At 41.4% G+C, this 16,939-nt stretch overlaps 1 protein-coding gene across 7 annotated transcripts in view; it reads right to left on the bottom strand.

Annotated features, from left to right (window-relative positions):
- The window catches only part of slc2a12 (solute carrier family 2 member 12), a 163,733-nt gene that overhangs the window by 1,504 nt on the left and 145,290 nt on the right, over window positions 1-16,939 (bottom strand). For 5 of the 7 annotated variants that reach the window (XM_051936954.1, XM_051936955.1, XM_051936953.1 and 2 more), the window contains 4 exons: window positions 10,917-11,031; window positions 4,950-6,224; window positions 2,575-2,697; window positions 44-176 (listed from right to left, as the gene is read on the bottom strand). In XM_051936954.1, the coding sequence (XP_051792914.1) occupies window positions 44-176; window positions 2,575-2,697; window positions 4,950-6,224; window positions 10,917-11,013 (1,628 nt within the window). In that variant the 5' untranslated portion in view covers window positions 11,014-11,031. Of the gene's footprint in view, window positions 1-43; window positions 177-2,574; window positions 2,698-4,949; window positions 6,225-10,916; window positions 11,032-12,616; window positions 12,857-16,939 lie in introns of those variants that run through there. The other 2 variants (XM_022221191.2, XM_022221192.2) reach the window with 2 other exon arrangements.

The raw sequence follows: 16,939 nt of genomic DNA, 5'->3' as shown, positions 1-16,939 counted from the left end.
CACAGGTCAGAAGATGGATGAAAACCTTCACGCTGACGCTCACTTCTTAGCCAGCTCTTTGGAGATCTCCTCCAGGGTTCGGCCTTTGGTCTCTGGGACGCAGAGGATGACGAAGACCAGCAGGACGAAGCTCATGGCGGCATAGAGGAACATGATGTTGGGAACGCCGATCTTCTCTGGAGGAACCAAGAAAGAAACGTGAGACATCTGAACAACATCAAGATCTCAAGTATAAAATGTACCCAGAATGCACTTTTTACCTCTAAACTCATCCACAATGACTCAAAAACTGTCCAAAATGCGTCAAAAGACGTCCAAAATAACCCCAAAACTTACTCAAAATGATCAGAAACGTCTCCTAAATTTCTACATTTGGGCCCAAAATGGCAAAAACCTTTCCCAGACTGAACCTAAATTAAGAAAAATGCTAATTTTGCACAAAATTTAAGGAAATTTAGTTGTTGTTGACCATTTTTGAGTAATTCTAGACTATTTCTGTGTCATTCTGGACAAATGTTGGTTCTGTTTTATCGCATTAGACTAATTTTGAGTCATTCTGAACCATTTTTTGTGACAGACTCATTTTCAGTCATTCAGGACAACTTTTGTTTCATTTAGGACGACGTTTGAAACATTTTGAACAAGTTTTTGTTAAACTGAACAATGATAATGTGTGTAAAATGATCCTTCCACGGTCTCTAATAGTTGTGACCAGCCACCTACCAACATAAAGTTTACCCAGAATGAGCTTTTTAAAGTTTCCTCTGATGAATTATCAGAAACCAGAAACACATCCAGGGATCCAGTGATTGTTTCTAGGACTCTAACCTGTTCACACTAGGATACATCCCATAATATTGATGCTCAAAGTTGGTTCAAGAGAAAATGGCGTGCAATTCTGTCCACAAAGACTCAAAATGTGTTCAGTGTTTTTCCAGATTTGCCAGACTATCAATATCTACTCCAAAATGACCAAAACTCCGTGCAACATGGTTTAAAAAATGTCAACATGACATAAAATTTGTCCAAAATTACCTAAATTTTGATAAAAATAATTCAGATGTGAAGAATGAATGGCAAGGTTTGTTCAAAATGTTCAGAATGACATGAAATTAGTGCAATTGACTCCAAAATTTTATAAAATTACATAAAATTTGTCCAAAACGACAAAAACCAAAATTTATTTATTCAAAATATGTTGAGAATGGCATGGAAATTATCCAGAATGACTAAAAAATTACCCTTAGTGGTTATAAATTTGGCTAAAATGACTAATAATTTGATCAGAATGACACAAAAAATATTCAAAATGACTCAGTTTTTTGGAGTGTTTTTCAAAATTTGCCAAACAGACAAAATGTAGTCCAAAATGGTTAAAAAATGTTCACAATGACTCAAAATTTGTTCAAAACAACCTAATAATGTCAAACGTGATTTGAAAACCTTCTAAATTTAACCACAACTTGTTGAAAACTACATGATTAAAATTCCACAACAGAAAACAGTTTTATTCTTCAGACTGAGACTCTTGGATGGATTTAAACAGATCTGGAGTCAGTTTTTCCCAGAACTTAGATGTGTGTTTCCTCCTAAATGTTATGGCTCTGTCTGCTGGAGTGATGAAGTTCTGAAAAAAGTCCATTAAAAAGGGATAAATCTGGACCCACCTCTGTGGACTTCAAGGACCTGGAATGTTCTAAGTGAGACTGAACGTAAAGACTGGAAGCAGGAAAGGAGAACGTCCCATGGAGAAAATTCTAGAGTAGACCTACTGACAACTGGAGAAAGTTCTAGAGTAGGCCTACCGACAACTGGAGAGAGTTCTAGAGTAGACCTACCGAATACTGGAGCAAGTTCTGGAGTAGGCCTACCGACAACTGGAGAAAGTTCTAGAGTAGGCCTACCGACAACTGGAGAAAGTTCTAGAGTAGGCCTACCGACAACTGGAGAAAGTTCTAGAGTAGGACTCCCGACAACTGGAGAAAGTTCTGGAGTAGACCTACCGACAACTGGAGAAAGTTCTGGAGTAGACCTACCGACAACTGGAGATAGTTCTGGAGTAGACCTACCGACAACTGGAGATAGTTCTGGAGTAGACCTACCGACAACTGGAGAAAGTTCTAGAGTAGGTCTACCAACAACTGGAGAAAGTTCTAGAGTAGACCTACTGACAACTGGAGAAAGTTCTGGAGTAGGTCTACCGACAACTGGAGCAAGTTCTGGAGTAGACCTACCGACCACTGGAGAAAGTTCTAGAGTAGGTCTACCGACAACTAGAGAAAGTTCTAGAGTAGACCTACCGACAACTGGAGAAAGTTCTAGAGTAGGCCTACCGACAACTAGAGAAAGTTCTAGAGTAGACCTACCGACAACTGGAGAAAGTTCTAGAGTAGGTCTACTCTAGAACTTTCTCCAGGGGACGCTCTCTTCTGTGGACTTCAAGGACCTGGAACTCTTTAAATATTCTCAGTATGAAGGTAGAACTCTGATAATTAAATATCCATGATATTTTTAGTTATGTTCTTTGTTTTTCGCGTCCATGCAGGCCTCAGTAAATTAACCAGTGAAACCCACCTGTGATGGTGAGGAAGGTCATGGAGATGAGCAGGTTTGTGGCCCAGTTCACAGCTGACACCACAGAAACAGCTCGACCTCGAACTCCCATCGGAAAAATCTCACTGAGGACCACGTACACCACTGGAGACACATTCAGGGACAGAACCAGTGAAAAGACAGAAAACTTCTAATAAGAAGCAGAGTAGAGTCCATATTTACTATGAAGTCCATGTTCATCATCAGTCTTTAGTGACTCCTAGAACTCTGAATTTATGATGGAACCATTGAAACATGAATCTTTGTCACTGAAACAATCCTGTATTTTGGTTCTTTATAGATTTATTAAAGGTTTTCTGAAAATATGAATCATAAACATACAAACAGAAATTTAATATTTGGTTAAATTTGTCCGTTTCCTCCCCAGTTCGTTCTTCTGGTTTCAGTCTTCTGGTTTATCTTTGACTCCTCTGGACTCTATACCTACCATCAGGCATGGAGGTGGCAGTATCATTATAATATCAGTTTAACTGACTCAAGTCTGAGGCAGAAAGACAACAAATGTAGTGGAACGGAACCAGAATTGGTTCATTTCCACTACATGTGTCGTCTTTCTGACTTGGTTCTTCAGATTCTTGATGGGTCTAAGTCAGGACTTTGGGGAGACCAGTCTCGAACCTTCATTCTAGAAACTTCATTCCAGCCTGATGGAACCATTTCTTTACCACGTCTGATGTGTGTTTGGACTCATTGTCTGGTTGAAACATCCAACTGTGTTCAAGATCAACCTTCTGCTGATGGTTTTAGGTTTTCCTGAAGAACGTGGAGGTGATCCTCCTTCTTCATTATTCCATGTACTTTGTGGAAAGCTCCAGTTCCCCAGAGCATGATACTGCCTCCTCCATGCCTGGTGGTAGGTTTGATGTTCTTGGGGTTAAAAAAAAGACCTGCCTAAGTCTGAAACCGGTTCTAAAAAGCCTGAAACTAGTACAACATTGGGACCAAAATCAAACATAAACTACTCCTAAATAAAGTCCAAGACCCGCCCCAGACTGTCTGAAACCAGTCCTCATCCATGACCGGATCCAGAGTAAAACAAATCCTAAACCAACTTTAAATCACATCCAGAACCAGGAGAACCAAGACTGGAACCAAACATAAACCAGTCCCGAGAAAGTCCAGAACCAGTCCAACATCCAGTCGGAAACCAGTCCAGAAGCTTTTCTAGAAAGCCCCAGAGCATGATACTGCCTCCTCCATGCTTGATGGTAGGTTTGGTGTTCTTGGGGTTGAAGGCCTCACTTTCAGTTTTTGTTCCATCTGACCACAGAACTTCTTCAGATCTTTGCTGAGCTCCTCAGACTTTCCCCCTGTAGAGTTTGAGTCTAATGAGTCGATCTAATGGTTCTGTTTAAACTGGATCAGAGGAGTCAGCAGCTGTAGTCAACTGGAATCACTCAGGAGAAGTTAAGAGGTCATGAAGCTCAGAAAACTACATTAAGACAACTTAAAGCATCGACAAACTGATGATTCCAGTTTCTGAATGTATATTTATGATCAATAATTCTAGAAAACCTTGAACAAATTTATGAAAGAACCAAAATTTATGAATGTTTTTAGTGACAATGATTCATGTTTCGATGATTCCATCACAGAAAAGAGTTCTGAGTCATTGGAGACTAAAGACTGAATGAAGAACATGGATTTTACAAATCGATGGAAACTTGATTATTTAAAAAGTCCTCAATTGGAGGAGTTCCAATGTTTCAGTTTCTACTTCAGCCTCGTTGTCTGATAGATGCCCTACTTTTATCTTCTTACTGCAATGTGATTCCTGCTTTAGTAACTAGAACCTGATGCACAAAACTAATTATCTGCGGAAACATTTTATATAGGAAGAAAAGTTCTGGTGCTAGGTGGAGAAAATAATCTCGAACTGCGTGTCCAGGTTTTTTTCAGTTGGGCTAAAAGCTAAATCTTTGACTGTGGAGTGCTGAGATTCAATACTTGTTTTGAAGGTACAGGGGGTCTCAACTTATGTAGGAATTCCGTTTCTATGATGCAGTGTAATGTGATTTTCACAGTAAATCGGAACTCACACATGTGCATAAGTGCCTGTCACTCAGCTACGCTAACACAGCAGTAAAATATCATCTAGGACGCTAGGTTTGCTCCACTTGTCAACTAGTTCCCTTTCAAAATTTGTTTTAACATCGCGAACGGTGTACATTGGAATGCTGGAACAAGACTTTAATAAATTTATGTGAGATGGCGACACAGTGACGAAACGCCATAGGTGGAGGACGTCGTAAAGCGAGGACCTGCTGTAGTTCTGTCTGAGGTGGTCTTTGGGTCTTTCTAACCCTAACCCCACTATTCCCTTACTCTGGACTTACTTGGCCCCAGGCTGATGGAGAAGGCCGCTACATACAGCAGCAGGCTGATTAGCGACGCCCACTTCAGTGATGACGACACCTCCATATGAGTCCTTCCTCCTGATTGGTCCTCTGCCCTCGCCACCTCCTCGCTGATCCACTCAGGCGGGAGCTGAGTAGAGTAAAGGTCCAGGTCGTTCTGGTCCAGAACAGTTCTGTTCAGATCCCAGAGCAGGTGGGTGTGGTTCAGGTGGGTGTGGCTCTTACAGAGGCTGGTCAGGTGGGTGTGGCTCTGCAGAGTCAGAGTTCCCAGGGTGGCTAAAGACATCCCCATCGCCACGGCGCCCACACACAGGAAGCTCTTGGGCCCGACCCGGTCCACCAGCAGCACGGCGGGGACGGTGAACACCACTTTGACCACGCCGAAGCCAGTGGAGGCCAGCGTGGCGGCGGCGTCGCTGTTGAAGCCGACACTGCGGAGGAGCGGCGAGGCGTAGGACAGGATGTTGGGCTGGCCGGTCGCCTGCTGCAGGAACACCAGAGCTATGCCCGTTAGGAGGCGCAGCCGCAGGTTAGCTTTACTGCTGAACAGCTCCCAGAAGCTGTGCTCTGACTCCTCCTTCAGCCCCACCTGGATGTCCCTCAGCTCCGCCTCCACCTGGTCGCTGACTCCGCCCCTCAGCCTGGCCAGCACCACCTTGGCCTGCTCCACCCTCCCCTGGGCCACAAGGAAGCGAGGGCTGAGCGGCAGGAACAGCAGCGCTCCGATCTGCAGCAGTGCCGGTGGGACGACCAGTCCGAAAGTGTAGGTCCAGCCGCGGGGCAGCGAGGCGAAGGCGTAGCTGCAGCCAAAGCCCAGCATCACGCCGACCACCAGCATCAGCTCGTACAGCGTCACCAGCAGGCCCCGCCTCTCCCGCGGCGAGATCTCTGCGATGTAGAGACACGCCGCCGTCCCCGACAGGGCGGTTCCCATGCCGACAATCAGCCGGCCCAGCGTGAGCGCCGCCAGTGAGGTGACGGCCACGAGGACCACGGTTCCTCCCACCACCAGGGCGGCGCTCAGCAGCAGCGAGCAGCGGCGGCCGTAGTGGTCCAGGATGGGACCTCCGGCCAGGCAGATGAGCAGAGCGCCCAGCAGGTGGGAGCCGACCAGCAGTTCCTGCTCCCGGCAGGACAGCGACAGGACGCCGCGGAGCTGCAGCAGGACGCCAGACGTCAGCCCCATCTCATAGCCCAACATCAGGCCGCTCAGCGACGCCGCCACCGCTGCCATGACGACCAGCCAGCTGCACCCTGGAACACAAACAGACTCTCAGAGAGGAAAGTACAAGATGTTAAAACTCACCGTTCTGTAGTTCACAAAGTGGAGCCAAACCTCCAAACCTTTAACTATCATTAGAATCCATTCAGTCGTTGTTTTAAGCGTCACCGTTCAGATCCTGTAGGAGTTATTTTAATAAAAACCATCTAAAGTCTGAGTCCTCCTCTATGACAGTAAACTGAAGATCTTCAGGCTGAACCAGACATCTGAAGAAACAGTCATCCACATTTTTAACCATTTAAAGACTTTTTACAACCAAACAGCTGATCGACTCCTCCAGAAAATAATCATTAGTTGAAGTTCTGCTGCCAAAAAGTCTTCTGGAAAAATCAGTTTTTATCTCAGAACACAAGAAATCCTGAACATGTTAGCGGCTGAACGCAGAATTTAAAGATAAGAACGCAGAAACTCTGGAAACACGACCATCTCATAATATTAGAAACTTCAAATAAAGACGACAACATAAATTGTAGTCTGAGTGACCCCGCCTCTGGTCTCTACAGGATTAAACAGGAAGAGGCTCCACCTGGTGGAACAACCAGGAACTACAGCTGATCTACATTTACTGACATCATGGAGAGAAAACAAAAACAGGTTTACTACAGTACATCCTACCCTCTAGTACTACATTTACCCTCTAATCTTGCAGCTGCCCTCTAATACCACATTTATCTCCTAACGCTACATTAGCTAGCAGTGGGCACCATGACAAAGACTTCTGTGGTACTTAATGACCTCTGACTAGTGCTTACATGTTTAAATGTAGTGTTAGATGGTATCTGTAGTACTAGAGGGTAGGATGTACTGTAGTAAACCTGTTTTTGTTTTCTCTCCATGATGTCAGTAAATGTAGATCAGCTGTAGTTCCTGGTTGTTCCACCAGGTGGAGCCTCTTCCTGTTTAATCCTGTAGAGACCAGAGGAGGCGTCACTCAGACTACAGTTCATGTTGTCGTCTTTATTTGAAGTTTCTAATATTATGAGATAGTCATGTTTCCAGAGTTTCTGCGTTCTTATCTTTAAATTCTGCGTTCAGCCGCTAACATGTTCAGGATTTCTTGTGTTCTGAGATAAAAACTGATTTTTCCAGAAGACTTTTTGGCAGCAGAACTTCAACTAATGATTATTTTCTGGAGGAGTCGATCAGCTGTTTGGTTGTAAAAAGTCTTTAAACGGTTAAAAATGTGGATGGCTGTTTCCTCAGATGTCTGGTTCAGCCTGAAGATCTTCAGTTTACTGTCATAGAGGAGGACTCAGACTTTAGATGTTTTTTATTAAAATGACTCCTAGAGGATCTGAACCGCTGGAGGTTCCCTAAAAACTTGAAAGGTTCTTCTCCAGTTTCAGAGGTTCTCTTGTCTTTAGTAGGTCAGATGATGACATTATGACCCGAGGTGTTCAGATAAAAGGTCACATTTCTAATCTTCTGTTTTCTCAGCTAGACGACTTGCTGCAACCTGGAAACATCTGATCAGCTGTAGGTCTGGGTTTAGACCAGGCGTAAACTAACCGTGACATCACCCGTTGGTTTCAACGCCGAGAAAATGAAGCCCGGATTTTGCTACTTCCTGGTCGCCGTTTTGGATTTTTTGGAGCCAGTGACGTAAAAAGCGTCATCAAACAGACTGGACCGGAGAGCAACTAGGGACAGGATTGGCTGAGGACTCTCTTATCCCGCCCACATTTTACTGCAGAGGCTTCTGTTGCTGTCTATCAAGTATAGCCACGCCCCCTGGCTCCACCAACTTTAACGATTTATTTAAGATTCAGTATTGATTTATTTTAAGATCGGCCACCTGATCTCTCATTTTGACCATGAAAACTAACGGGAAAAAAATCCTGAGCTGTAGAACATCAGTCTATCAAATTTTATTTTCTCCAAAAATGAATTGGGGTCTATGGAGCAAAAGCTTTTTGGAGCCAACCCTAGCGGACGGCGTGATATTGCAAGTTTTTGACACTTCCGGGTTGACTTCAATTCTGGAGCCAGATGCTACGTCCATCTTTATATACAGTCTATGGTTTAGACCTGGAGTTACAGAAACACGCTGATCCAGCGTTCATTTAGTTGAATGATTTAATGTCCATCTCTAGACGTGTTTCCATCCTGATGATGTTCTGATGTTCGCTTTACCCTCACCCTGCCTGGTCGAGGCAGATGTCTGCTCTCCCTAAACCTGGTTCTCCTGGTTCTCCAGGTTCTCTACACTAAAGCTCTCTGAGGTCTTTGTCTTCCACTGAGTCTGTCTGATGGGAATTTGGACGTTTTTACTGTTTCATGGCATCATACTGATAAAATTATTTTTACTCCGCCAAGGAACGCGGTGGAGTTATGTGATGATCAGCGAAGTCTGTCCGTCTATCCATCCGTCCATTTGTTTGTCCGTTTGTCTGTTTGTTGGTCGGTTCTCTTGGTTGTTTTCAGCCGTCTCATGAACTTTGAAGCTTTTATAGTTTTTTAAAATTAATTTATGGCATGTTTTGGATTATTAAATAACTTTTTCATGTCTTTTAGAAACTGCTGTAAATGTTTAATGACAAAACCTGTTTTTGTGGACTTTGTAGTGGATTCAGCGGCAGGTCTAATGATTATTTCCAGGACTACGTTTGTGCAGATCCTAGTTTTTTCTGCATGAAGCTGCCTGAAGCTGCTGAGTGTGAGGAAGTAAAGGTCAGAGCAGAATAATGCTGAGTAGCCGCTGAGCTAACAGACTGATGAGATTAGCTTTTACTGCAGCTCAGATACGATAAGCTGAACGCCACTTATTGATCCGTTGTCAGTTTGTTCCAGCCTTTAAGTTCACTTCAGCTGCCTGGAAAAAGACCAGAACACTTTCATCCCTATTATCTAAATCTGCATTAAAAACCAGACGGATCCTCCTTTTAACACCTGAGAGGACACCTGCACAGATGAACCTACCACCTGCACACCTTTAGTTCATTTAATGTCTCATTTTTGTCATTTTGTGTCTCATTTTTGTCATTTTTGTCATTTTGTGTCATTTTTTTCTCATTTTTGTCTCATTTTTGTTGTTTTGTGTCTCATTTTTGTCATTTTTGTCTCATTTTTGTCGTTTTGTGTCTCGTTTTTGTCGTTTTGTGACTCGTTTTCCGCTGTGGTTAAACATCACCACCCATGTTCAGAGCTTCGACAGGAACCACTGACCTGACACAATAATCTCTCATTAATGTGCATTTATTTTTTATTGCTGGAAGTTTGAACATTTTATGTTGAAAACAATCCGGTAAAAAAAAGCAAACAATGAAACTCAGGAAGCGAGGAAAAAAATATAACATATTTTACAGTCACAGATTAATATTTATTTAAATACTGATTTTAGATGTGTACATTACTTTTATGGAATTTTTTACAAATCAGTATTTTTGCTGTGACTTTTCTAGGTTATTATTTATGGGAAAATCTGTCAGACAACAGTTTAAAAACTCTTCAATACTGACGGTAATTTACATCCTAGTACTTTAAAGTCATGGCAAATATCTAGAAAATAATATTTATATTTGAATACAGTAAAAATGTGTAATTTTACAGTAAATTGCTATAAAAGAATAAATTATCATTTCTGAAAAATATAGATTATTGATGTGGACATTATTTTTCTTAAACTTTTTAACACTTTTTTTCGAATTGTTTCAGACATTTTCTGTAATTGAACAAAACAGAGGAAAACATTAAATAATACATTTATTATTCTTTCATCTCTCAATTGCTTTGTTCTTCCAAATAACAAATACTTGTAAAATTTTATTGAGGTTGATTTAAATACAGAACAAAGCATCACTTTTAAAGTCTAATTTGATCAGACAATTAATTTTTAAAAAACATCAAAAACAGATTTTACATGTGGACGTTATTGACAGTTTGGATCCTTTTCATTATTTATTTTGACAGTCAGCATCTAAATTAATATTCATTTCTGTGATTTCACTGATTATTGTTATTATTTGGACTTTAACAAAAGAGGGAAAATCTGTAAAATAACAGAATTTTTGAAACACTGCAGCAAAAAACTGTCCAGAAAGGTTTTCATTTCTGTTTTTTCTTTCCGCTGCCGCACATCAGAACAAGTTCTAACCTGCCGTCAGCGACACACCTGTCAGACAAATCCACTGAACTAAACAAACTGCACAACTAGTTTAACTAAACAACAAGTAAAACAACAGAACTAGTTAAACTACACAAGTAGTTAAATAACACAACCAGTTAACCAGCTGGTGTCTACTGGAGGATCACTGTGACCCTCTTACTGGTTCAGGTGTAAACCTGTCCAGGTGAGCGTCGCTGCCTCAGCTGTTCTTCTGGTTTTTATCTTCAGTCACTCTGACCTGGACTGAGGTAAAAAATCAGTCATAAAGATCTTCCAGCTGCATCATAAAGAGCCCGAGATGATGGAAATTAAGTTACACAACCTGAGTTTCACTTTAATCCAGTTTATTACTATTGTTGAACTGATGTTGTCTCTCATTTTATTGGTTTCCCTCTCAGTCCCTCTGAGGAAACACTCCCTGCAGTTCTGTCTGAAACTCTGAATGTTCTGGAGTCAGTCCTGGAGGTTGAACATGTAGATGAAGTAATCTGTCAAATAGTAACTCAGTGGAACTAAACCTGTGACTGTATGTGATGTCAGCTGAAGCAGGTGAGCTTACCTGGTCGTGTGGGCGGAGCCAGTCTCTGGGTCTCTGAGGTCGGGCTGCCTGGCAGGTACGTGGTCATTTTCTGGGTCTCAGGTTTGTGGTCCATCATCAGCCTCTAACAGTAGGCCTGAACAACACAAACACACAACAGAGTCACAAAACGAACCACACACAAAAACACCAAAACAGCCCCAGAGAATAATACCGCCACTTCCATGCAGTACACAGAAATGTTAATATTTGGTTAAATTTGTCGGTTTTGTCCTCAGTTCGTTCTTCTCATTTCCATCTTCTGGTTTATCTTTGACTCCTCTGGACTCTATACCTACCATCAGGCATGGAGGTGGCGGTATCATTATAATATCAGTTTAACTGACTCAAGTCTGAGACAGAAAGACAAAAAAATGTAGTGGAACGGCACCAATTCTGGTTCATTTCCACTACATTTGTGGTCTTTCTGACCTGGTTCTTCAGGTTCTTGATGGGTCTAAGTCAGGACTTTGGGGAGACCAGTCTAGAACCTTCATTCTAGAAACTTCATTCCAGCCTGATGGAACCATTTCTTTACCACGGCTGATGTGTGTTTGGACTCAATGTCTGGTTGAAACATCGAACTGTGTCCAAGATCAACCTTCTGCTGATGGTTTTAGGTTTTCCTGAAGAACGTGGAGGTAATCCTCCTTCTTCATTATTCCATTTACTTTGTGGAAAGCTCCAGTTCCACAGAGCATGATACTGCCACCTCCATGCTTGATGGTAGGTTTGGTCTTCTTGGGGTTAAAAAAAGACCTGCCTAAGTCCTAAACCAGTTCTAAAAAGGCCTAAAACCAGGGCCAAGATCAAACCTAAATCAGTCCAATATTAAAACTGAAACAGTCCTAAAAATGTCAAAAACTAGTGCGAAATCGGGACCAATACCAAACCTAAACTAGTCCTTAATAAAGTCCAAGACCCACCCCAGACCGTCTGAAACCAGTCCTCATCCAGGACCAGATCCAGAGTAAAATAAATCCTAAACCAACTTTAAATCACATCCAGAACCAGGAGAACCAAAACTGGAACCAAATATAAACCAGTCCAAAAAAGTCCAGAACCAGTCCAACATGGTTGGTAATGGTTCTGTTTAAACTGGATCAGAGGAGTCAGCAGCTGTAGTCAACTGGAATCACTCAGGAGAAGTTAAGAGGTCATGAAGCTCAGAAAACTAGATGAACACAATTTTTTGAATCATCAGAACTGATAAACTATTTTTTTCTGAGTACATGAATCAGTTATAATGGTCCTGATTGGGAAATCCTTCTAAAAGACGTTTGGGACGTTTATTGAAGGTGTTTTTTGAAGTCAGACTGTTCAGGAGCTGATCTGAAACCTTTAGATAAAATCGTCTCTCTCGTGTACATCTGTTTATGAAATCAATCTGCAAAGAGTTCCTTTGTTTTCACCTAAGTTCTGTGATTCCAGCTTCTTAAATGTGAATATTTTCTGGTTTCTTTCCTCTGTGACAGTAAACTGAAGCTCTTTGGACTAAACCAGACATTTGAGGAAACTCGGATCCACATTTTTTAACCATTTTAGAACCGATCACTGATTGATTGATCCAGAACTTGATCAACAGAGTAAATTTAGTCAGTTTGAGCTCTGGTCGTTAATAAATTCCTTCCTGCAGACTTTCTAAACTCCAGCAGACCTGTGACTGTATAAACTCTGGTTACCTGAGCAGGTAAACTGTTGATGCATAAACAGCAGCTGATCTTCTTCAGGTGTTTCTCACCTGAACAAACTTCCTGATTCTAGACAGTGCGTGAGTTTTTCTACCTGCAGCTGTTCTCCGTTCAGTCCGTCTGTCTGTCCATCGGCTTGTCTGTTCTCCTGTCTGTCTGTCTCAGGATCAGACTCGTGTTTCTGCACGAACTCTGCTTGTTTTGGGCAGAACACCACCTTAGCCCCGCCCACCATGGCACTCCCGGCCAATAGGAGCAGTGCACCCGCCCCAGAGCCCACAGCAAGACCTCCTATTGGTCCAGAGGAGTCCAGCAGGAATGACATGGAGCAAGCTCTGCAGCAGGAAGAGTGTGTGTGTGTGTGTTCTTGTATTTGCTACATTGTGAGGACCATTCTCTGCATTTAACTATCAAAGTGAGGACATTTTTACAAAGTGAGGACATTTTGGCCGGTCCTCACTTTGAAACAGCCATGTTTGAGGGTGAAGACTTGTTTTTAGAGAACAGGTATGAATTGAGGTTTGGTTAAGGTTAGGGTAAGGATTAAGTTTAGGCCATCAGTTGTGATGGTTAAGGTTAGGGTAAGGCTATAGGAAATGCATTACACCTATGGATGTCCTCACTAAGATAGAAGTACAAACATGTGTGTGTGTGTGTGTGTGTGTGTGTGTGTGTGTGTGTGTTACTCTTGACGCAGTGTGTGTTACTTTGAACATAGTTTTTGACCATTTTGAACGTAGTTTGTGTGTCTATGTGCAGTTTGTGATCATTTAAATGCATGTTGTGATCGTTCTAAAGTAGTTTGTGTTGATTTTGAGGCGGTTTGCGCTTCATTTAATGTGTCTTTTGTGTGTCTGTGTGCAGTTTGTGATCATTTAAATGCAGTTTGTGTTAGTTTTAGTGTTAGTTTTGAGGCAGTTTGTGACGCTTTGAGTGTAGTGTGTGTGTGTGTGTGTGTGTGTGTGTGTGTGTGTGTGTGTGTGTGTGTGTGTGTGTGTGCAGTTTGTGATCATTTAAATAAGATAAGATAAGATAAGATAATCCTTTAATACTCCCCGTGTCCGTGGAAATTTCCCATGTTACAGCAGCACACAGCATACAGTAGAGCAACAATAGCAACAGTAAACAACAATATAATGTTAATCATAATCACAACCACAATATGTCCATGAGTGTAGGATGGGAAAGGTGGCTTATGGAATGATGTGAAGTACAGAGAAATTATGCAGATTATGTGGTAAGGGATTGTGTGAAACAGTCCATTTTTGTGTAAACATCATCCAGTGATGCTGGTGTTATAAAGTCTTATAGCAGATGGAATGAAAGATTTGCGATAGAGTTCCTTCTTACAGATTGGGTGTCTCAGTCTGCTGCTGAAAAAGCTACTTAGAGACTCCACAGTGTCATGCAGTGGGTGAGAGGGGTTGTCCCTGATGGATGTGAGCTTTGCCAACATCCTCCTCCATGGAGTCCAGGGAACAGTCCAGCACAGAACCGGCCCTCCTCTCCAGTCTGTTCAGTCTCTTTCTGTCCCTTTCAGAGCTCCCTGCTCCCCAACAGACCACTGCATAGAAAACAGCAGACGCTACCACAGAGTCATAGAATGTCCGGAGCAGAGTCCTGCACACTCCAAAGGACCTCAGTCTCCTCAGCAGGTGGAGACGACTTTGGCCCTTCTTGTACAGGACCTCTGTGTTGTGTGACCAGTCCAGTTTGTTGTTGAGGTGAACACCCAGGTATTTGTATGAGTCACTATCTCAATGTCCAAACCCTGGATGTTCACCGGTGCAGTCTGAGGTGTCCTCCTCCTGCAGAAGTCGATGGTCATCTCTTTCGTCTTACTGGAGTTGAGCTGAAGATGGATGCAGTTTGTGTTAGTTTTAGTGTTAGTTTTGAGGCAGTTTGTTGCACTGACTGTAGTGTGTGTGTGTGTGTGTGTGTGTGTGTGTGTGTGTGTGTGTGTGTGCAGTTTGTGATTATTTTAATGTAGTTTGTGATTATTTTATGTATTTTTTTATGTGTGCATGTGCAGATTGTCATAATTTTAGTGCAGTTTGTGTTAATTTTAATGGAGCTGTGTTGGTTTTAATGTAGTTTGTGTTGGTTATAATGTAGTTTGTGTTGGTTTTCATGTAGTTTGTGTTGGTTTTAATGTAGTTGTGTTGGTTATAATGTAGTTTGTGTTGGTTTTAAAGTAGTTGTGTTGGTTATAATGTAGTTTGTGTTGGTTTTAATGTAGTTGTGTTGGTTTTAATGTAGTTGTGTTGGTTTTCATGTAGTTTGTGTTGGTTTTAATGTAGTTGTGTTGGTTTTAATGTAGTTTGTGTTGGTTATAATGTAGTTTGTGTTGGTTTTAATGTAGCTTGTGTTGGTTTTCATGTAGTTTGTGTTGGTTTTAATGTAGTTGTGTTGGTTTTTATGTAGTTTGTGTTGGTTATAATGTAGTTTGTGTTGGTTTTAATGTAGCTTGTGTTGGTTTCATGTAGTTTGTGTTGGTTTTAATGTAGTTGTGTTGGTTATAATGTAGTTTGTGTTGGTTTTAATGTAGTTGTGTTGGTTATAATGTAGTTTGTGTTGGTTTTAATGTAGTTGTGTTGGTTATAATGTAGTTTGTGTTGGTTTTAATGTAGTTGTGTTGGTTTTCATGTAGTGTGTGTTGGTTTTAATGTAGTTGTGTTGGTTTTAATGTAGTTGTGTTGGTTTTCATGTAGTTTGTGTTGGTTTTAATGTAGTTGTGTTGGTTTTCATGTAGTTTGTGTTGGTTATAATGTAGTTTGTGTTGGTTTTAATGTAGCTTGTGTTGGTTTTAATGTAGCTTGTGTTGGTTTTAATGTAGCTTGTGTTGGCTCCAAGGCCATTCATAATCATTTTTATGTAGTGTGTAATCATTTTAATGTAGTTTGTGATAAGTTTAGTGCATTGTCTATGTGTATGTGTCTGTTCAGCTGTGTGTCTGAATGTGACCTCTCTCTCTCTCTCCCTGTGTGAATCTGTCCTAGTTTTGCTGTTTTTCGACGTTCTATAGGTTTGACCTGTTTAGAACCTCAGTCATCTGATCTGAGTGTTTGTGTGTGTGTGTGTGTGTGTGTGTGTGTGTGTGTGTGTGTGTGTACTTGTTTCTGCTATACCGGTGGGGACTTTGACCTGACTATTTGCTATAAAGGTGGGGACTTGTCTTACGGTGGGGACCTAAAATGAGGTCCCCACGGGTGGCAACACCGTTTTCTTGGCCATATTGTTGTTAATAAAAAATGTAAAAGTGCAAAAACGTTTGTTTAGAGTTAGGCATTGATTTGGTGATGGTTAAGGTTAGGGTTAGGGTAAGGGTTAGGAGTTAGATATGAATGGGAGTCAATGGTAAGTCCCCACCGGTATAGAAAAACAAACATGTGTGTGTGTGTGTGTGTGTGTGTGTGTGTGTGTGTGTGTGTGTGTGTGTGTATTATGTAATGTTGTTCAGTCTGATTTCTTTTCCAGCGTCAGCAGGTTTTACAGCCAAATCCTTCCCAGATTTGTGATCGAGGTTCAGATTTAATCTGCAGCAGCAGCTTTGGGTTCTTTAGTTCCTTTAGTTTCTTTAGGTTCTTTAGATTGTTTAGTTTCTTTAGTTTATTTTGGTTCTTCAGTTTTTTTAGTTTATTTAGTTTCTTTGGTTTCTGTAGGTTCTTTAGTTTCTCTCGGTCCTTTAGTTTATGTAGGTTCTTTAGTTCCTTTAGCTTCTGTAGGTTCTTTAGTTTCTTTAATTTATTTTGGTTCTTAAATTTTTTAGTTTATTTAGGTTCTTTAGTTCCTTTAGCTTCATCAGGTTCTTTAATTACTTTCTTTATTTCTCCTGCTCATTTGTTTTTGCCTGAACTCAGATAAAGTATGTATTTCTTCATTTAACCTTTGTTTATCAGGTTAGTTAGTTAAGAACTAGTTCTAATTTTGATAACGACCTGGTCAAGAGGCTGCACACAACAAGATGAACAACAGAAACAGGTTACATGTACAGTAAATCTCACAGTATTACAAAACAAAATACACAAAGACTTTTAGAACAGAAAGGTTGAAAAAAGACCAAAACAGGTGCAGTGGTCCTGAAGTGTTTCTCCAGCTGCTTTTATAAATGACCAGAGCGATCAGTATGAGGGGAGTTTAAGGGACTTCTGTAGAGAGTTCCAATCATTAGATCCAGAACACTGACAGAGCGGTAGGAACTGTGGGGGTGAGTACGGGTGGAGCTATGAATGGTGACCAATGAACAGAAAAGGTGGTGTTTTACCACCAGTGAGGGTTTGGTAGCTGAACAGAAACCAGTAAACAGATTCCAGT

This window comes from Acanthochromis polyacanthus, chromosome 16 (assembly GCF_021347895.1).
Source record: "Acanthochromis polyacanthus isolate Apoly-LR-REF ecotype Palm Island chromosome 16, KAUST_Apoly_ChrSc, whole genome shotgun sequence".
In the NCBI taxonomy this organism is placed as follows: domain Eukaryota; kingdom Metazoa; phylum Chordata; class Actinopteri; family Pomacentridae; genus Acanthochromis; species Acanthochromis polyacanthus.
This window is presented reverse-complemented; position numbering and strand designations above follow the sequence as displayed.